The 21285-nt window shown below is 52.3% G+C and overlaps 1 protein-coding gene across 2 annotated transcripts in view; it reads left to right on the forward strand.

Moving 5' to 3' along the window:
- The window catches only part of UBE2H (ubiquitin conjugating enzyme E2 H), a 56212-nt gene extending 43043 nt beyond the window's left edge, over window positions 1-13169 (forward strand). For both annotated transcript variants that reach the window (XM_074903575.1, XM_074903576.1), the window contains 2 exons: window positions 3877-4005; window positions 11258-13169. In XM_074903575.1, coding sequence (XP_074759676.1) covers window positions 3877-4005; window positions 11258-11382 — 254 coding nt within the window. In that variant the 3' untranslated portion in view covers window positions 11383-13169. The remainder of the gene's footprint in view (window positions 1-3876; window positions 4006-11257) is intronic.
- Window positions 13170-21285: the final 8116 nt, after the last annotated feature.

Below are 21285 nucleotides of genomic sequence, written 5' to 3' on the forward strand. Positions count from 1 at the left end.
ACTACTGCCAGACAATTTCACAGGAAAGCTTTCTGTGAGAGGTTTCCTAATAAGTGCTGCTGTATTTTTGTCGTTGTTGTTGCTCGTAAAGTTAGGAAAACCAGCTTGGTATTTACTATGCTTGTGATGTATTAATATCAGCGAGCTTGTTAGAATCTTCCGCGTTGTTCCGTGCGATAGCAGCGATAGGTGTCAGGCAACCTGAAGGGATCAGGTGTGTGTTCTGTACAGAGCACCTTCCACAGTAACCAGGGAAACTTGGCATTAAGAAGTGCATCTCCTGACAGTCATCTTATTGCAGATTTCCCTTCCCTTGCTGCAGGGTGCCTTGAAGCTGCAGGGAGGACGCTGGGGTGACTGCCCTCGCTCTGCTCCTTCACTCGCGAGTCGTCAAACACTAGAGTTCTTACATCACCTCTTCACTTCCAGGGCTTTGCCTCCTTGTGTGAAATAAGGAGGTGGCCCATTTCAGAACATGAAATGAAAAGGGGGAAATAATATTGCCCCGTGCCTCTCAGCCCAGCTGTGTTGTTTGGAGTGTCACTCCTTTAAACCAGAGCACTCCTGCACTGCCAGAGGAAATGGGTCAGATAATTCAAGGACCAGCTAAGGTGGAAAGGACCCAGAATAGCTACCAAGAAATTCATGAGGACCTCGTGGTTAAATTCCCTCTCCTTCTCTAATGAAGTATCGACTCCCCAGTGCTATGGTTAGGCTTCCTGCGTGTGTTCAACTAGTTCCTGCTAAGGCAATGCCACTTTTGGGGATTTGAAAGAAGGGGAAATTACTGAGGTCTCTTAAAAAAGAAAAATCCTTGTAGTGTGTCCTGTGAGCCATGGTGGCCTCCCAGGGATCTCCTTGCTCAGCCTACATGAGTTTAGCTGTCTAATGGCCACAAAGAAATACTTGATCTAAGCCTGCTCTGTGGAGAGACTTGACCCAGCTTCTTGCTGACAGTGTCTGAACCCAGTCCCTAAGAGGGTTAATTAGTTTATCAAGCCGCTACCGTGGCAGAAAGTATTCTTATGGAGCATTCTCACTGGGTTTTATGATCCCTTTTTGGATTAAGATCCTTCTTGCAGTTGCTGTTGTGCTTCATCCTAGAAGCAGGTGGTGCTCAGTGTGGCAGCCGTGGCAATCTTGGTCAAGGTACCACGTGTGCTCTGAAGTGCTTCATCAATGTCCTCAGGCAATATTGGAAGGGGCAGCTGCTTCTATATGGCAGAAAGAGATTTCAGGGTAAAAACCCACCTAATTTCTTAGTGGTGTCCCTGTATAGCAGAGACCAGCTGATTGTTATCCCTAGCAATCAGTGCCAATTAGTTTTTGCAGTTGGGTGATGCAGCTGTAATGAACCCTGTGCTCCTGAGTTGCTCTCTTGAACTGTCAATGTTAGGTTAAGGGTGGGACTAGATGATTCTGTGGTTCTGGTTAGGAAGGATTTCTGTGCAGAAGGGGCTGTTGGGCGTTGGAATGGGCTGCCCAGGGCAGGGGGGAGTCCCTGGGATCCCTGGAAGGGTTGAAGAGTCGGGCTGAGCCAGCGCTGAGGGATCTGGGGGAGTTGGGAACGGTCAGGGGGAGGGTCATGGTGGGGCTGGAGGAGCTTCAGGGGCTTTTCCAACCCAGATGGTTCTGGGATTCTGTGAGTATATAAAGCTATGGCCTTTCCTCTTGCTCAGCAGGGTTTATGCTGGACGGGTGACTGAAGCAGTCACAGCACAGTGTCTGTGCATCCTGGATGTGTGGATGCAGGAGAGAACAACTGACCAAACCTTGAGTCTCCTTTGATCCTCTTGAGCAAGCTCTGAAAGTGCAGCCGTTGGTAGAGCTGCTGAGGTGGTAACACGGGGCAGTGGTGCAGATCTGCCTGGACCTCCTGTGCAGCTCTTCTGAGGCTGTATCTTTGCTGGCAGTGGAGTTAGAACCTGATTTTTCTGTGGCTACAGCCTGCAGCCAGAGTAACCATTTGCCCAGGTGGACAAGAAAGCCAACGGCCTCCTGGCTTGTGTCAGCACCGGTGTGACCAGCAGGAGCAGGGAGGTGACAGTCCCCCTGTGCTCGGCACTGGTGAGGCCACACCTGGAGGGTTGTGTCCAGGTTTGGGCACCTCAATCCCAGAGAGATCTGGAGGGGCTGGAGCGAGGGCAGAGGAGGGCAACGAGGCTGGGGAAGGGCTGGAGAATCAATCCTGTGAGGAGGCAGGGCAGGAGCTGGGAGTGTTGAGTGTGAGGAGGGGGAGGCTGAGGGGAGCCCTCATCCCTCTCTGCAGCTCCTGCCAGGACATTGCAGAGAGGCTGGGGCTGGGCTCTGCTCCCAGGGGATCAGGGACAGGACAAGAGGGAACGGCTGGAAACTGCCCCAGGGGAGGGTCAGGCTGGGCAGGAGGAGAAAATGTTTCCCAGCAGGAGTGGTCCGAGAGTGGCACAGGCTGCCCAGGGAGAGGGGAGTCCCCATCCCTGGGGGGGTTTCAGGGCCATTGGGATGAGCTGTGGGGGATGTGGGGTAGGGGAGAACTTTGTAGAGTCGGGCTGAGGGTTGGACTCGATGATCCCGAGGGGCTTTTCCAACCTGAGTGATTCTGGGATTTGCACAGGGAGAATGCTTGGAGATCTCCCTCACTACCTGCCCACCCATTTTGGTGAATCTTTTAGAAAGTTAAGGTCTCTGAGGTCCCAGCTCTCCACCAGATGTGGTTGAATTTAGCAGCTCTGGCGATGGCTGGGCTCAGGAATAGTCTTGCAGCCTTGTTCCTGGACAAGACAGGTTGAGAAGGCCAACTGCTCACGTGGTGGATCTAGGGAGCCTTGGGCTTCCTTCTGAGAGCTCCTCTTTGATCCATGCTAGAGGGGATGGGTGATGCTCATCCACAGGCAGGGTTTCTCTGCCACCAGGAAAGAGAAATCCCTTAATTAGGGAGGAAAAGGGGGATCCTGCTAAAAGATGTGTAGAATATCCACAAACAAAGCCCAACAGAAAACCCCACACGATGAACGCTGGTCCGCCTGTATCCGCAGCTCTCCAGGGGCTAAAGTGAAACCTGGCACACAGCCCCGTGCTGGGGGTTTAATCTCTGCTCTGCGTGGGTGCACGTGGTCCTTCTGAAACCCCCCAGGAGAAACGATGACGCAGAGCTTGTTTCTGAACACCCCCACTGCTGAAGTGTGGTACTTGTCATCTTGGGGATGTGGGAAGAGGGTTTCGTGTATCCACAATTACTCATCGGCACCAGAAGTATGTTTCCTGTTGTGGATTATTTGGTGACAGATGCCAACTGGCACCAAGGTGTTAATGTGAGCTCCTCACATTCTGCGAATTGTTTTGAGTTGGAGGAGGGACTTGTTGGTTGCTCTTTCTATTAGCACAATCACCTAAAGCACTTTGGAAGGTGCTTTACGCTTGAGATATGTCAATTTAGTCATGGAGCATAAGACATTTAAAGACGGTAATAGAAGGAGGCAGAAATAGAAGAAGAATCCAGTGAGGGGTGAAGCACTGTGCTGTTTGTTTTTATTTTTTACTTTTTTTTTTTTTTTTTTTTTCCCAAGCCAGGGCTAAGCATCAGTAGGAAACAAGACAGTTACATCCTTCCACTTCTTCGCTTAACCCTCAGATATTTGTATCTATGTTGTTGGGATGTCGAGCAGTTTGTGCAGTTAGCTGAGGAGCTGCAGCATACCTTCCACAGCAGCACCTCACTTAGCAGCCACATATGTGCTTTCCCCAGTGCAGTTTCCTTTATTTTAACTTAATGTCCAGATTTTTAGTGCATTTTCCTTTGAAGCGTTGTGCTGCTGTTTCGGTGCCAGTGCTTGCAGGATGATTAATTGAACTGCTTCAGGATCTGTGGACATGAACAACTGTGTCTTTCACTTGCAGATCTCACCAATATATTTGAATCGTTCCTGCCCCAGCTGCTGGCCTATCCTAACCCTATAGATCCTCTAAATGGTGACGCTGCAGCCATGTACCTCCACCGACCAGAAGAGTACAAACAGAAAATTAAAGGTAAGGGTGTAAATGACATATTGTGGGATGAGTCACGTTACTGTAATTCCACCCTGGGGGAATGAGGACTCTATTTGCTGCCTGTTTGTGTGTCAGTGCCTATTCCTTCCCATTACAGGAGCCCCATCCATTTTAAATGGGGCTCGTCTGACGTAAGGGGTGGATGAACTGCTGCTGAGGTGTATGCAGGGCAGGGGTTTTAAATCATTAGCAGACCCTAAGCGGGGAAAGCTGTAAGCGAACTGTCTTAGGATTCAACACAATTTTGAGAGGTTAGAGAAACGGTTAGGAAAAAAAGGTGTGTGACTGAAGAAGGGACGAGGAAAAGCGTTAGAATGAAATGAGCATCCAGTTGCACAATTACTGCATAGAAAGGGGCTTGTTAGCAGTTCTGTGGAAAGTGATGTGAGAGCAGCAGTCAAGGAATCAGTGATGCTGGTGTAGAAAGCACTTATGTACTGTGACAGAGAAGGAATATTCGGTAAATGCCAAATAATCATTCCTTGCTACTTCCTAGTTAAGCCAAGGCTTACTAGTGCTGGGCCTGGTTCAGGGAGTGCCATGTAAGAAAGCTGCAGACCTCTTAGTAACATCTCAAAGGGTGTAAACAGGGACAGATGGTCTTGAATATATGTCTTAAGAGGACTGAGGGAAAGAATTGGAGGAGTTTAATCTAGTGGACCAAACAGGGTTATAAACTTTGACATCTCAAGGGTGCCTTCAGAGAGGAAGGGGATGATTTATTCTGTGACCAGTGTGAGCAGGATGTGGTTGCAGGTGTGTATCTCGGCTGGGGGAGCCCTGGCTAAACATTAACAGTGACTGGTGAGGGTAGCTGAGTGCTGGCAGAGCCAGTGAGGGTGCTGGCGTGTCTGCTCTTGGAAGGGTTGGAAGGAGATGTTAGGGAAGGCTCAGGAATAGAGTGACTACCTTCTTGGGATCAGGGAAGGCTCCTAGCAAGGACTCTCAAATACTTTGGATAAGCCTGGCGATACAAGGACTGTCATAGCAAGCTGCTAAATGAGACACAAATTGAATTAGTCTTGCAAACATAAGAAATAAGTTAAAAAATAAGAATTGCGCTTTAAATTTGTGCTCTGCCTTCCCTAGAATGAGCTGCCTGCAGGCAGGAGCAAGGCACCGTTTCCTGATGTGACAGGCCTACAGCAAAGCACAAACTTTATTTTTCCCCTGATAGAATAAACACAATCAACATTTAATCTGATGGTGGGAAATTTACAGCCTCTGGCCCAGATTTGGTCTTCAGCTTAAGTTTTTAAGAGACCGTGACTGCTTGATTTGGTTTGGTTTTTTTCTCATTTGGTTACTGAATAACCATAAGACTTGTTTGTCTGTGGGAGCCCTGCCAGAGAAGTTTGCAGGGCCTGTTCATCAAGGAGAGCCTCTACAAGCAGCACGATCTAATCATCTTCCCAGTGTGAGGCGGGGTAGCAGCTTTCCTAACGGAGCGTTGTGAGAGCTCACTCGTGTTTGGAGAGTGCAGGTATCCCAGAAAGACGTGGGATTTGGTGGTGGAGTCCTTCCCTCAGCTCTGCCACGTCACTCGGAGTGGTTAAGCCTCGAGTCACTTTGTTCTGATGCAAAATGACTCTTCATCAGCTGCAATTTTTGTTTGAGGGTGGAACTACAAATGAGGCCAAGCAAAGCTGTGATTTAAATACTGAGTTATTCAGCCCACTTTGACTCCTCTGACAGCTGCCTGACAAGATCGTAAGAACTACCCTGCAGATCTGGCCTGCTCAGTATCCTGAAGTCCACTGCCTGGTTTTTTTCATATGACAAAGCTTCCAGGCAAAATGGTTTGTCAGATAAAATCTTCAGGGCCAACACAAGGGGCACTTTGGGCGTCCTCTATGCTTTAATGAAACAGGAATAAAAAAAGCTACACCCTTGGAAAAAAAAAACCCAAACTGATGCTAGCCCGCAGTGTTTCAAGGAAGATCTGAGGCCATCCCTCAGGGAGGCTAAATGGGATAGTCTACTCCCTCGTTTCCATCTTGACAGCCAGGTACAGGCTGTGAAGATGATCTGGAAGGAGTTTTAAGTGCTTGCAACATGTCTCATGTTCCATATACCCAAGAGTCCTGCCTCTGCTGGCTCTTCCCAGGCTTGCGTGACAAGTATAAGATAGAGCTAAACATTGTCATTCCTCATATTGTAGCATTTTTAAAAATAGCCTCGGACATGTTAAAATTGATGCAACGGATTGTAGCAGCAGCTCTGCTCTGAGAAACTCAGTAGTGCAAATACATAATTCATTGCTGCTTTTCTTCATTTTTTAGTTATGAGCGCATAGAACATTTGCTTGACATAGTGATAGTAAAGAGATGGGCATAGGCTTAGAGATGTGGCCCAGGGTTTGTAGTTCCTGTGATGCTTGGTGTGAGACCCAAACAAGTAAGAATTTATCGTGGAACTTGTAGATGCCCATTAATATTCCCAACATGCAGCTGGAAGGTGTGATTCTTAGCGTTAGAGCTTTTCAGTTAGTTCACGGACACAGAGCCAAGTGCTCCTTGACAGCCCTTGGTGCAATGGCTTGCCTGATCACTGGTAGAGCACCAGAGAGTAGGCTTCAGATCTGCAAAAATGGCTCAATGTTTGCTTGTGTTGAGCTGTTGGGAAAGGTGCTTAGCTCCTGTGTGTGCTGCTTTTTCCTTCTTTTGGGTATAACTAATATGAAAACTTCTTTTGGGAGGGTGGCGGTGGAGTGTAACAACAGCTGAAGGGTACTGAGGTTGAGTGTTTGCTGGGAGCAGAGGACATCTCTGGGAGCAGTTCTCTCATCCCACGTGGCAGCTCTGAAGTTCCAGTTGAGTCCTTTGAAACACCAGTATGGCTCACAGGCATGTACCAGCCACGGGGCATAACCACAGCTTGTTCTTGTTGCTCCAGGGTTTAAAAACAGATGAATCAAAGCGATGTTTCCCTGATAGGAATGAGTGCATCGAGGCTTTCCCTTCTTGAACAAGCTCCTGTGGAAGGTGGTTTGTCAGTATTTAGACGTTGCAGTTTTCTTCCCTTGACAGCCTGAAGATCCAAGTTCAGTACAACATTCAGCACAGAAGTTCCCTGAAGTTTGACCTTTCCCAGATTAAACCTTCAAAAAAAAAAACCCAGCCCAGAAGCTTGGTAGCTTTCCTGGGTAGAAAATGATGCATTTTTGAGTTTGAAGTGCTTCAAGTTGTTCAAGTTTTAGCTTAGGCTCAAGCAAGCCTTTCCCAAACTTTCTACCCAATTTCTGGGTAGAAAATGGCATTTTTAAGTTGGAAGTGCTTCAAGCTGTGTTTTAGCTTAGGCTCAAGCAGGCCTTTCCCAACAATAAGAAACTGTGGCTTCCATGTCTGAATCTCCAGTGGCCCAGAGAGTGCTTGAAGTAGTTAGTGAAGAAGTGCTGCTGGCCTCCTATCCTGCCATGGTCACTGGCTTGTGGCTACTTTGGGGGCTCCTGAGGCGACTACAGCAGTTGTTTAGGTGGGTTTGGGGTAAGTGTAGAGGGAATGTATTTCTAAGGTGCCCAGTAAGGGGTTGTCTTTGTCATCCAGGGACATCCAGAGTCTTACAGCAAAGGAACTTGTGCTCCTTTTGCTGGGTAGTGCAGGGAATAACAATTTATCTGGGTAAACAGCCCTTTTTCAGAGGGAGATTAATTCTTGGAAAGTTATGGGAAGGGAGTAACTGCTACAAGGATATGTCGTGTCAGCATCCTATCCCCTTAGCTCTGCTTGTCATCTATTGCCCATTCACCTTCCCATGAAATTCTCTGAAGACATGCTGCTTTTTTGGGTCCCTCCTTCGCTTAGTCCCTCTCATCTTTAAACCATTAGACCTGTCACATCAGTTGTTGTCACTTTGCAGTGTCCATCTCTTGGCAGATGGTCCCTGCTCCAGACTCTGAAATCCTGTTCTCTGGTCCAGGCGGGAGATGTGGCCAGGCCTAGGGCTCCACGAGGACACAGGCAAGCACCTCTCAGGAAGGAGGTTCTCCGTGACCAGGACCTGAGGATGGAGCACAAGGGTGGTTTTGTGTTGATACCACGTGGGCTCCAGCAGCCTGAGGGCAATCCGAGACCTCGAGTGCTCCGTGCTTCCCGGTGTTTACATAGCTACCTTCAATACTTTATCAGTTCTTAACAAGTTCTTGTAAAACAGATTTGAACAGCTGCTTCTGCGGGCAGGGTGAGCAGGTTAATAATGTATATTAACCAGCTCGACTGAAGCTGCGTGCGTCATTAAGATGGAGAAGCTGAAGCTCACTGGGCTCAGAAGCACCTTCCAGCCAGCTCTGACGGCTTTTCCAGGGCGGAGCAGCTCTGCCAAGGCCACCAGCTGCTCCGTCCCCGGGAACAACTCCATGGCTTCGCTTTGCTCTGTCCATACTAGTCTCCTAAAGCTGGAGTAACATGTTTGGGCTCTGTATCCTTATGTCAGCTCCAGAAATGTGGAAAAAACCACAATGATACAGACCCCTAGCAGAGTATTTTCCCTTCCAGTAGGCTGAAGGATGGAAGTGCAGAGGGAAGGAGGGATGGCTTTAAAAACAGCCAGGCTCTGCAAAGCACAGTCTTTAAAACCTGCGTTGCAGCACTTGGTTATCTGGCATTAGATGTGTCCTCCTGCAGCTTTGTCAGTGCATCCACCTGCCAATATAGTGTGGAATAAAAAGTAGTGATCTCTGCTTCTGGAGAAGAGATGCTTCTTGTGGACCTCATTCCCTGGGAGGAATTAAAGACTGTACATGAGGTTGGGATGGCTGCTGGGCTGGGGACGTGTCCAAAAAAGAGCAGTGAAGCTGGGGCAGGGTCTGGAGCACAGGTCTGCTGGGGAGCGGCTGGGGGAACTGGGGGGGTTCAGTCTGGAGAAGAGGAGGCTGAGGGGAGACCTCCTGGCCCTCTGCAACTCCCTGCCAGGAGGGGGCAGAGAGGGGGGATGAGTCTCTGGAGCCAAGGCCCCAGCGCCAGGCCCCGAGGGAATGGCCTCAAGCTGTGCTGGGGAGGTTTGGATTGGGTATGAGGAAAAATTTCTTCCCCAAAAGGGTTGTCAAGCGCTGGAACAGGCTGCCCGGGGCAGTGGTGGAGTCACCAGCCCTGGAGGTATTTAACAGACGTGTAGATGTAGCACTTGGGGACATGGGTTAGTGCTGGATTTAGGTTAACAGTTGGACTCATTGATCTGAAAGGTCTTTTGCAACCTAAACAATTCTATGATTCTATGACATTCACATTTCCGTGCAGGGGCTCATCTTCAGGCACAGAGGGGGGGTGGTATTCCCTCTTCCTTCACTTTTTAAACAGTGCTGTTTGGCACAGGCTTTGCTGTATTTTAGTACCTTCATATCTGGAAAGCTAATGAGTTTGCAACTGCAGTTCCCCAAGCACAACACCCCTGTCCTCCTGGAAGAGGGTGACCTGCGGTGTGGAGGGTGTGCTGTCAGGATACTGAGGTTACATCACTCCTTCGTACTATGAAACCACTTTCTCGGTCTGAGGTGGAAAAGAGGAGATAAATAAGAAGGAAGACTTGAAGTTGAGGCTGAGCACTCCTCTAGTTCAGTTTTGTGCCAAGCTTTCACCCCTGCTCCATTCTGCACATCTGCAAGCGTGTAGGGAAGAGGCTTTCCCTGCCTGCTGAGAACACCAGCCCCTCCTCAGATCTCGGAGGGGACACCACGGGAGCCTCCCGTAGCTGTAAAGGAAGGAAAGGGATTGTCAGCCTCGGTCTGACTGCTCCAGTCCACTTCATGTTGCCTTTTTGCTCTGTCCCTCCGCACAGAGGTGACCGTGGAAGCCACACAAGCCACAATCGGCAGCAGTTACTTTACCTGCCTGCAGGAATCCCAGTAAACCAGTTTTCCTGCTTGCTGTAAGCTTCCTGCTTGCTCCTGGCTGCAGTTCAAGGGGTTGATCTGGGTGCCTAGAACCAGTGTGGTTGGGGCCCCGCTGTGAGACACGTTTTCCATCTGTGACCTGCAACGTGGTGGCCCAGCTCCCCACGGCTCCTCAGCTAATCCTGCAGCTCCTGTTTGATGTGTGAGTTGTGCTTTGAAAATGGAGCCTGGGGCAGACCCATGTTTATTTTAGGGCTGGGGGAGGAAGCTTTCATTTTTTATTTAAAAAAAGTGCAGCTATTCCTGCTGTATTAGTCTTCTCTGCTTTCTCTGTCCATCCTTCCTTATTAGTCTGGAAGTTTAGTCTGGCTCTGAGCTAGGCTTCAGTGATGGTTCTTCTGCCCTACTGGTTTAGACTCTCAGATCTTCATTTCTGAAAGTCAGGCTTTATCGGGGCATCTTGATGGCTTTTAGGCTTGTTCTCTAGGTCACCACGGTAGCTCCTATTTTGTCAGTAAATTGACTCCCATCCTATTAAGTGAGATACACCACACGGGGGAGGACTTAAGTTGTTGCCAGCTATGAGTGTGTGTGACGCTGACACAGGAACCTTGGGATTCTACTTGTTTTCAAGAGTCCTCTAAGTCTCTAAGGTCTCTATCAGCTGTTTTCAGACATTGTTGGACAATGCCAGCAGGGCCAGGGAAGAGATCTGAGCCCTGGGCTGGGCACTGGGGAGGCCGCCCCTCGCTGAGGGGGTTCAGTTTTGGGCCCCTCACCCCAAAAAGGCCATTGAATGACTCGAGCGTGGCCAGAGAAGGGCAACAGAGCTGGGGCAGGGTCTGGAGCACAGGTCTGCTGGGGAGCGGCTGGGGGAACTGGGGGGGTTCAGTCTGGAGCAGAGGAGGCTGAGGGGAGACCTCCTGGCCCTCTGCAACTCCCTGCCAGGAGGGGGCAGAGAGGGGGGATGAGTCTCTGGAGCCAAGGCCCCAGCGCCAGGCCCCGAGGGAATGGCCTCAAGCTGCCCAGGGCAGGGTCAGGCTGGCTCTGAGGAAGGATTTCTGTGCAGAAGGGGCTGTTGGGCCTTGGAATGGGCTGCCCAGGGCAGGGGGGAGTCCCCGGGATCCCTGGAGGGGTTGAAGAGTCGGGCTGAGCCAGCGCTGAGGGATCTGGGGGAGTTGGGAACGGTCAGGGGGAGGGTCATGGTGGGGCTGGAGGAGCTGCAAGGGCTTTTCCAACCAAGATTCTGTGATTCTGTGAATGCTGCCTTTGGTCTGAGAAATAGTGATCTGTATGAATTACCGAACATCATATGGCCCAACCAGCTGTTAGTCATAGTTCACCCATCCTCTGACTGTTGAATATAAGCTGCTTATGTGTCTTTTTCTTTTCTGTCACGTACAGAATACATTCAGAAATATGCAACAGAAGAAGCACTAAAAGAACAGGAAGAAGGCACCGGGGACAGCTCGTCTGAGAGCTCCATGTCCGACTTCTCGGAAGATGAGGCTCAGGATATGGAGTTGTAGTAGAAGAGGCAACCTGCTTTTCAGAGAGACTCTAATTTCCTAACCATGAGAAGCAGACTATAATATTCATATTTAAACAAAGCAATTTTTTTTATTACTAAACAAGGTTTTTATGAATAATAGCATTGATATATATATATCACCCTTTAGATCTTGATTTTCTTGGTCATTTCTCGAACCCGAGGTGCATAGCATATTCCCACATTCCATTTTGGTAGCAATATGCAGCCCGAATGCATGCATTCAGATTCCATTTGGCCAAGTCAACTTGTGTGCTACTGAACTGTCAGCTAAAACAGCTGCCCTGGTAGGTAGGGAGTTAGTGAAAAGATGTTTGCTTTCTTATCGATGTTTCCAAAGACACCACCTTGGATGCTAACGTGGAACAGCATTTTCTCAAAGTATAAAATCTGGGGGATGATATACTAACCGTGTAGATCAGACAGTGGAATAAAAGGTGCTCCTTCAGGTCAACCTTGCTGATCGTATTTTACATGGAGTCACACTTAAAAAAAAAAAAAAAAAAAAAAAAGAAAAAAAAAGAAACAGTACAAATGCATGGAGCTATTCAGAGCATTGAAGCTTAAAAATTTTGACTTGGATTTTAAGTCCGTTTTTATATGTGGACTCCTGCCTGCCCTTCTGAACTGTAGGGACTGACAACCACTGGTCTATTTGCTTTTGGGACTTTTGAAAGCACTTCATCTGGATGTTGTTCACTTTCTTGGTCTGGATTACGAGCTGTTCCCTTTTCGGGAGGAAAAAAAAAAAAAACAACCACAACAAAAAAACAAAACACCACAAACCACAAATGATGCTCTCTGAACAGTGCTTTGATTTAGCCGGAGCACATGTGAAGTCAAACTCTTTACTTTGTCATAGTTTTGAAACTGCTGCCCTTTAATGGCTTCAAGTTTGCTTTTTTTTTTTTTTTTTTTTTTTTTTCTCTTGCTTGAAGTATGGTTAAACACCTCGCAAACACTCTCCATCTCCTAAGAGGGTCCTCTGACCAGATGGATTAGCCTTGCTGAGAGCTTCAGATCCACGAAGATTGGCCCATTGGCTGTAGTCCACGAATCCATCGGCACTGATTTTATTTTCCTTTTTTCCTCCCCCTTCTGCACCAGCTTGGTAGCCATCTGCTTGTGTGTGTACAACAGGATTAAAATTTCTTAAAAGTTAACAAAGAATATGATCTAGAAAAATTTGAGATGAATAAAAAAAAGCTAAAAGCACCAATTGAGGAAGCAAGTGAATCTGCTCTGTTTTGTTTTGGTTTTTGGTTTTTGTTATTTTGTTTGTTTTTTTTTTTTCCAGGATGCTTCTGAATTGAAAAGTTTGATTTCTCCTGGTGTCTTTCAGCAAGCTGAGATTTTTGTTTGTTTGTTTTAATGCTATGAATTCTAATATAGTAAATGTCTACCTGAGATGCTGGTATACTTGAATTTGGATAGTTGTGCATTGGAGATTCAAACTAAGATGGATTTTTAAAGCTGAATGTTACCTGCTGTATTCTTTTGGGGTTTTGGAGGGGTTTGGACAAAATGCTTTAATTTGTGGTGCAACCTACAGGACAGTGCATGGAAAAATCAACCCACCCTGAGCAACTCTCGAGCAGAGTTTTGAATGTCAGACTGGTACATTTGTCATGTTCCCAGAATTGTGTTGTTTTGTTTTGTTTTGTTTTTTCTTTAGAAATGCCACCAAGTTTTGAGTCATTGGGGTTGGAAGGTTACAATCCTATTTCTAATTCATAAGCACAATCAATTTTTTTTTTTTCTTTTGGGGGAAAAAAAAAAATAATCACAAAGTACCATTTTGCTTTAGCATGATTTTCCTTAATAAAAATATACAAAGAATTTCCTTTATGTTAATTACGGGCATGAAGCAAAGGTTTTTCCTCTCCTTTTTCCCTTTTTATTTTAAAGCAGTAATGTTAGGGCTGTGGCTAGTGACTGTGCTGAAGTTCTCTATCTAGCATTTGTGGCTTGTCGGAAGGGTAATATTAACTATTTAACATGTAATGGTGTACTTAACTCTTATCTAGCACGCTGTTTTTCTCATTACTTTGGGGAGGGAGGGGCCACGTTTTGCTGGCACTGTTTAACTTGCTTACCTGCTGACCTAGCAGTTTGCTTGTGCTATAACCTTTACTGTAGGTGCTACTTAGGAGTAGAGTAAGTGCTGGGTGGTGATATCAGTTTAAAAGATAAAAAAAAACACAAAAAAAAAACAAAAAAACAAAGAAAAACCCAAAAAAAAATCACAATAAAAATTTGTATTTTTTCAATATTGTATAAAAATAGTGTTCTAATTACCTCATCCCCCTTCCTCCGCAGGTTTTTCTTCCCCATCGCTCCATCCCCTAACACGGATTCTGTGCACTAAACCGCTCGCACGTTCCTCCCTCCTTTTGCGAAACGCTTAATTCTGCTAAACAGGGATTTCCCCCCCCCCAAAAAAAAAACCCCAAAACATCGCTAAAGCCACAGCTTGCCCGGGCCAGCTCCTGCCCCAGGTGTGAGGACACAACGGGGCTCCTGGAGCTTGTCCAGGCTGCGCGGGCTGGTGGCCGGATGGGCCTAGAGCCACGAAACGGCGTGTTCCCCGCTCCTCCCGGGCTCCGAGCCCTGGCACAGCTCACTGCCCCGGCACCAAGGCTTAGTCCCGGGCCTGGCCAAAATGCTGCTTGTGAAAACATCTGTCCTGGCTGTGAGGTGCTTCTAGGGGCTGAGGGGGGCTGGGGTTCGCTCTGCGGGTCGGGAACGCCTGCTCCTGGCCGCTTGCACCCTTCTGCTGCTTCCCTTCCATCATTTTGTCACTTTATTATTTTTTTTTTTTTTTTTTCCAAATCTCCCTCCTTGTCCCAAAAGAAACTTCCCTCCCCAAACAGTTTGTAAATAAAACTGCACCTACTTAGTCTGGAAGAAAAGGTGGAGCCATATTGAAGCAAGGTAGCTCGCTTTTTTTTTTTTTTTTTTTTTTTTTTTTTGTCATCTTGAGGGGTTTTTTTTCTTCTTCTTCAGAAAACAGTGTTGTTGTGACCTTGTGCTCTGTCAGGGTGATGGGAATTTCTCAGCCAGCCTCTGATGGATCCCACCTTGAGTTCCCCGGTACCAAAACTTGCCACAGCCCCTTGGCTCTGTTTTGGAAACAACCTTTGGCTTCTATCCCTGCACTCAATCTCTCCTCGAGGTTTTTGCGTGGCACGAAAAGCCGAGTGGCCGCATCCCTCCACGGTTGCACCTCGGGGCCGGCCGCTGACCCTCCACGCTGTGTTTTTCTTGGCCCACGGGTCGGTTTGGCGGATGCAGCAGGATGCTGGCGCGAGGACGGGCTGGAGCAGAGCTTCGCCATCAGCCTGGTGTGGCCCGGGCTTGTCCTCCTGCCTCCGCCGTGTCCATCGATGAACCTCAACCCATCTCCTCTTTGTTTCTGCCCATCCCTTAGCACGTGCCAGAGAGACGGGGCTCCCCTTCCCCTCCCCGCCTGGCGGGTGTCGTCCATCGGCAGGGACCCTCCTCGCACGCCATCGGGAAGCCTGGGAGGTGTTTGACAATTTTCTCTTTTATTTTTTGCTTCTTTTTTCTTGTTCCAAGTTCTGCTGGCACTTTAGCAGGGGTGTTTGCAGCATGAGAAATGGCCATGATTTTACTGCCTGTGTTTGGTACCTATCGTGATACTTGAAGAGATCAGGGGTGTTTTGCCCTTTGTTTGAGTCAGCTTTTTTTTTTTTTTTCCTCTCTTTTTTCTCCTCTTTTTCTTGCGTTGTTGATGTAGTGGGCACATCTGCCACCCTGACGAAATGCCTCTTCTCTAAGAGTATAACCTCTCCAATAGTTGTGTATAATTAAAGAACTGTAAACTTTTTTTAAAATAAAATATGTATATACCTTGAAGCTTGGCTAATGCTTGATCGCCGAGAGCTTGGTCTTGCAGGAAAGACCTTGGACCTTGTGGCTTTGACTCTGCATCCCACCACGACTTCACCCATGGCCCATCTACGCCAGATCAAAGCCGTTCCGGGGCCTGGAGATGATCTGCTGGAGGTGGGAGCAGAGGTTGTTGCACACACCCAACGCGCTGAGGGTAGTGCTTGGGGTAGGCGGCTCCTCCGAGCAGCTGGGTGATGTCCCTCCATGCCTGGTGACCACGGTCGGGGCGCTGAAGCTGATTTTTAGGGTCTTGGGCTGAAAATGAAGGATCTATCCCCATCATCCCTCCACCTGCGCAGCCTCGTAGGGTGAATTTCTTTCCAGGTGTCTTCTTGCAGCAGGACAAGTCGTTACAGGTGATTCTGCCCGAGATGCCGTCGTGGGAGCGTGTTTGGTGTCCTGGGCTGGTAATTCTGGCAGAGGTGGCTGTTTTCTGTATAATTGTGCATAATTTGGGCTTGATGTTACGTGGGGATTGGGGTAACGTATGATAGGGGATGTGAGCGGAGTGGGAGCAGTTCAGGGACACCTGAGTTGGGGTTTTGGGGCTGTGGGTGGGCCAGGGGAAGGGGACAACAGCCTGGCCTCTGCCTTGTCCTCATCCCAGTTTCACTTGCTCCAGTTGTCGTCCCAGATGTGCTGGAGCCGAGCCAGACCTTCCTCTCCATCACCCTCCTCCCCCCCCCCCTTCCTCTGCTCCAGCCGTTTGTCACCCTTAGGACGCAGCTTGGGGACAGGGTGGTGGCTCCGTGTCATGCCAGTGCCACCTGCTGCCAGCACCCAGCCTGGCAGCCCTGAGCACCTTGGGGTGATGCTGGGTGCAGGGGGTGGGACACACCGGCCCAGGGCCACCTCCTGGGACCACCAGCCCTCCGCGCCCTGCCCCTTGCCCTGGGGAGGGAGCAGGGAAGGGAGGGACAGCCCTATACCCCCCCACCCCCGTGTGCCCCACTTTTAGGGGGGCTCTTAAGGCCAGCCGGGGTGGCACTGTCCCCTCTGCCCAGCAGGTGGCCCCCGTGCCACACCAGTAGCCTCCCACTCTGCCCAGTACAAGCTACAGCTGGCCCCGGCGCTGGGTGCCCTCCCTGTCCCTTGGCTGTGGCCCCATCGCTGCTCTGTCCCCTGGGTGCCAAGTGCCACCACACACCATCCAACCATCCTCCCTCGGGATTTTGGGCTCGGTTTGGCCCAACCCGAGCTCCCACGGGGCCCTGGGAGGTGGGTGCTGCTTGCGGGGGGTCAGTGCTAGGGGTGACGTGGGGGACAGGGACCCATAGCTGGCAGTGGGTGCTGCTCGGTGCTCCCAAGACCTCACCCTGCCCCGTCTGTGCTGATGCCGAAGGGCACCAAAGGGCAAAGCCCTGAACCTAGGCCCCCCCACACACACGTTCTGGGTGCCATCTTGAAGGGCTCTGAGTGACATCCCCGTGGGGGTCTGGGTGACATCACTGTAGGGCCCCAAGTACCTTCCTGGCGGGGCTCTGGGTGCCGTGTCCAAGGGGATTTAGGTGCCATCCCCACGGAACTCTGGTTACTACCACCACAGGGCCTTGGGTACCATCCCCAAGGGGTTCTAGGTGCCATTCCCACGATGCTTTGGGTGCCATTCTCGTGACACTTTGGGTGCCATTCCCATGGCGCTTCGGTGCCGTTTCCACAGGGCTCTGGGTGATATCTCCGTGGAGCTCTGGATACCTTCCTTGCGGGGTGCTGGGTGCCATGCCCCAGGGGCTTTGGGTGTCTTCATCACAGGGCCTTGGGTGCCATCCCCAAGGGGTTCTGGGTGCCATCACCACAAGGATTGGGTGCCATCCCTGGGGGGCTCTGGGTGCCATCCCCACTGGGCTCTGGCTGCTGTCACCACAGGGCCTTGGGCACCACCCCCATGGAGGTCTGGGTGCCATCCCCAAGGGGCTTTGGGTGCCATCCCTGGGGGGGGTCTGGGTGCCGTCCCCATGGTCACACAGCCCCTGTGACAGAGGAGGGGGACAAGCCAGCGCTGGCAGGCGCTCAGGGCTCCGATCCCGGGGCTGTTTATGGGGTGACCTGGGACATCCCCTCCCCTCCTGGCTTTGTCCCCGCACCAGGTACCAGGACCTTCCACTGCGGAAATCACTCCCCGTCCTCCTTGGGGACCCAAAGGACCTTGGGGACAGCCCCAGCTGAGGGGTGCTGCACACCCATCTCGGATGCGACCCCAAGGGATGCCGGAGCTACAGCCTACAGTCCCAACCCCGGGGGGGCACATGCACCTCCAAGCCCCAAGCGGGCACAGAGACGGGCCACTTGTGGTGACCCCGAGGGCCACGGGGGACACCTGAGCCTGCTCCGCCTGCCCCGCGCCAGCTCCGGTTACGGCCCGAATTGTTTCTCCCGGCTGGAAGAAATGCCGTCAGCGCCGGCGGATCGGTGGCCATTACTAATGCATGATGCTCCAGCGGGAGACGGCTGGGCACCGACCCCCCACAGCGGGGCTGGGCCCCCCCAAACCACCTGCGTCCCTCGGGGAGGGCAGGAGGGACAGAGATGGGTTTAGGGAAGGGTCTCGCTTGCTCTTTGCTTCATCCAGGTCCTAAACGCCCAACGCAGCAGGTCGGGGCCTGGTTAACACACGGGTCCGGCGGGAGCACGGTGGGGCCGGAGCCGTGGCCGTGCTGCCAAAGGGGCCTTGGCCAAGAGGGACCCCGGCACCCCACCACATCCCGGGTGGCCAGGAGTGGTTCTGCAGGGAACGTTCACACCTCGGTGATTGTTTGCTGACAAATATCTCTGGTTTTCCCCATAACCGGTGATTCTGACCCATTTGCAGTCAGGGGGTTCTTCCTCCCGCCCTTTGCTCCTTCCCAATTTTTAGCTCTTTTTCCCAAAATTTTCTCCTTCACCCCCAGCTTTCCTCTCCCCAGCTGAGCGTGGTGATGCCAAACCTGGCAGCTCCACCCCTCACCCACCCCAGATCAAGATCCCCCACAAAGCCGGGGTGGCCCAACCCGGCGGGATGGGTGATGCCGACCACCCCCCATCCCTGGGCTTCAGCCCCATTTTTAAACCAGGATCTCGGGGTGGGGGCTGGATTTTGCCAGCACCAGCCTCTCCGGGGCCATAAAACGTGCTGGGGAGGGCTCCCCAGCTAATGTACTTCGGTTGCGCTCCCTCATCCCTCCGCATCAATATTGCATTATCGTTTCCATCCCCATCTGAGCCCAGCGAGGAGCCGTGGAAAGAAACCCGGCCCCGGCTGAGCCCCCGCACCGAGCGTTGCCAGGTCTCAGCGCCGGCGGGGCGGCTTTGCCCGACCCCCTCCACCTTTCCAGAGGCTCTTCCAGGTCCAACTCCATTAAATATTCGGTTGAGGAACAAAAGAAGACGATGTAAATTTTTAAACAGGGCCATTTGCTCCGCTCGGTTTACGCGGGCTGAGGCCTCGACGAAATTTTGGCCGTACCTGTGTGGAGCCGAAATATTGATGGTGCTGGGGAGAGGGGTGAACCCAGCGCTGAGGGGCCCCGTGCCGCACTTGGGTTGGCACGATGCAGGCCATCAAGGTGCCTTCTGGCCTGGGGATCGTCCTGGGGTCTCAGGGACTATCTCTGGGTGTGGGCACCATCCCAGGTTCCTCCTTGCTTGGGGACTATTCCAGGGTCTTGGGGACAATCCAAGGTGCCTCCCTGCTTGCCAACCATCTCAGGTCTCAGGCACTATCTGTGAGCATGAGGACCATCCAGGGTGCTTCCCTGTTTGGCGACTATCCTGGGATCTTGGGGATCATCCTGGCATCTGGAGAACATATGGGGTACTTCCCTTCTTGGGGACCACCTTGGAGTCTCAAGAACCATCCTGGAGTCTCCAGGACCATCCTGGACTGTTGAGGAACATCCTTGCACCTGGGGACCATCCAAGGTCCCTCCCTGCTTGGGTACTAGCCCAGGATCTCAGGGACCATCTGTGGGCATGGGAACCATGCAAGGTGTCTCCCTGCCTGGGGACCATCCCAGGGTCTCGGGGACCATCTGGGGCTCTTGGGGACCATCCCTGCACCTGGGGACCATGTAAGGTGCCTCCCTCCTTAAGGACCATCCCAAGGTCTCAGGGACCATCCTGGGGTCTTGGTGCCCATCCTTGCACCCGGGGAGCATCCAAGGTGTCTCCCTGTTTCAGGATCATCCCTGAGTCTGAGGGACCATCTCAGGCTCTTGGGAACCATCTGGGGTCCCTCCCTGCTTGGGGACCACCCTGGGATCTCAGGGACCATCCCAGGCTCTTGAGGACCATCCCAAGGCATGGGGACCATCTCAGGGCACGGGGACCATTCAAGGTGCCTCCCTGCTTGAGGAGCATTCTGGGATCTTGGGGCCCATCCCAGGGGCTGGGACCCCTCCAGGATGCCTCTTTGCCTGGGGACCATCCTGAGCTCTTGGGGACCATCCCAGGTCTTCTGAACTATCTGGGGTGTCTCCCTGCCCGGGGAACCACCCTGGGCTCTTGGACACCATCTGGAGTGTGTCCCCACTTGGGAACCACCTCGGGGGTTGGGAACCATCCTGGGAGACCACCCAGGGACCCTCCTTCCTCCAGTCCCACGCCGAGGTGCCACAGACACCAGCACCCCAAACCCACCCCCAGCCCCAGCGTGGGGCCGAGCTCAGCCCCATCCCGGATGGTCACCCCCAGACCCAGCACCCTCACCCCAGGCCACCCTCCTCTTGTCCCTCCCTCCACGCTTCCCCATCTCCCTCGGGGGGGGGGGGAGGGAGGGAGGGCACAGACACCCCCCCACCGTGCTTCACGGGCCCAAAATGCCTCTTCCCAGGGGATGCGACCCCCCCAAAAAAAAAAAAAATCCAGGAGGCACCGACCGGTTTCTCCCACCCTCCATCCCGGCAGCCTGTGGCAACCCGATCCCGGTCCCAGCGGGCAGCCCGGCCCCAAACTGGTCGGGCTGGTTTGCCGCACTGGAGCCCAGTGCTGCACACACACTTTTTTTTGGGGGGGGGGGGTGCCCTGCAGTGTCACACCCCCCCCCTCCCCGGCCCCTTTTATATCTATATAATTTTACATACGGTTTACACCTGTGGGGTTGGGGTGTTTGTGTGTGATTTTTTTTTGGGGGGGTGAGGTTTTAATTTAGGGGGAAAATTTAATTCTAGGGGGGGTAGGATGTAATTTGGGGGGGGGAGGGTTACACCGGGAAGGGCCACCCCCGTGGTTCCAGGGCTGGAGCAAGGCGGGGGGACCCCTCCATCACCTCGGGGACATCCAGGGAGCGCCCCCCCCCCTCGCATCCACGAACTTCCCCCCACACACACACTCCAGCAGGGTCGTGCCCCCCCCCGCCCTCACTCCACCCCCCCCCCTTCTTCTTCCATCCCCGTCCCCTCGGGGCGGGCGGCGGCAGCTGCGGGCGCAGCGGCGCCTCTCGGGTTGCGGTCGGTGGAAACGGGGAGGGGAGGGGGGGGGGTGTCAGGATCGTTTTCCGTGGCCCCCCCACCCCCCCCACCCGGGGGAATGGAGGCGGGGGGGGGGTGTTTAGGAGCGGGAAACCGGATCGGCGGCGACGGGGCGGCTCAGGTGCGCGGCCGCGCTGCCGCCGCCCGCCGGTGTCCGGTGTCCGACAGCCGGTGAGCGGCCCCGACGGCGGCCCCGGGGCGGGCCGGGCCCGGCTATAAAAATCCCCCCCCGAAGAAGAAGCAGCCGCCGGTTGGGGCTCAGCCTTCCCCGGTCTTTACCCACCCGCCCGCCGCCGGGACGGAGCCGCCCGCCCCGAGGCCGCGGTGATGGGCGGGCGCCGCCTCCCGCTCCGCTGAGGGACGGGGGGGTGGATGGGGGGGGGGTGTCCTCTCTGCCCCTTTTAGGAGCTGAGGGGGGTGTGGGGGGGTCACTATCAGCCCCCCGGGGGTGGGTGAAGGGGTAACGGGCAGGGGGGAGCTACCGCGCCGGTAGCCCCGGCGGGGCGGCCCCGGGGGTGGGGTAC

This window comes from Athene noctua, chromosome 3 (assembly GCF_965140245.1).
Source record: "Athene noctua chromosome 3, bAthNoc1.hap1.1, whole genome shotgun sequence".
Lineage (NCBI taxonomy): Eukaryota > Metazoa > Chordata > Aves > Strigiformes > Strigidae > Athene > Athene noctua.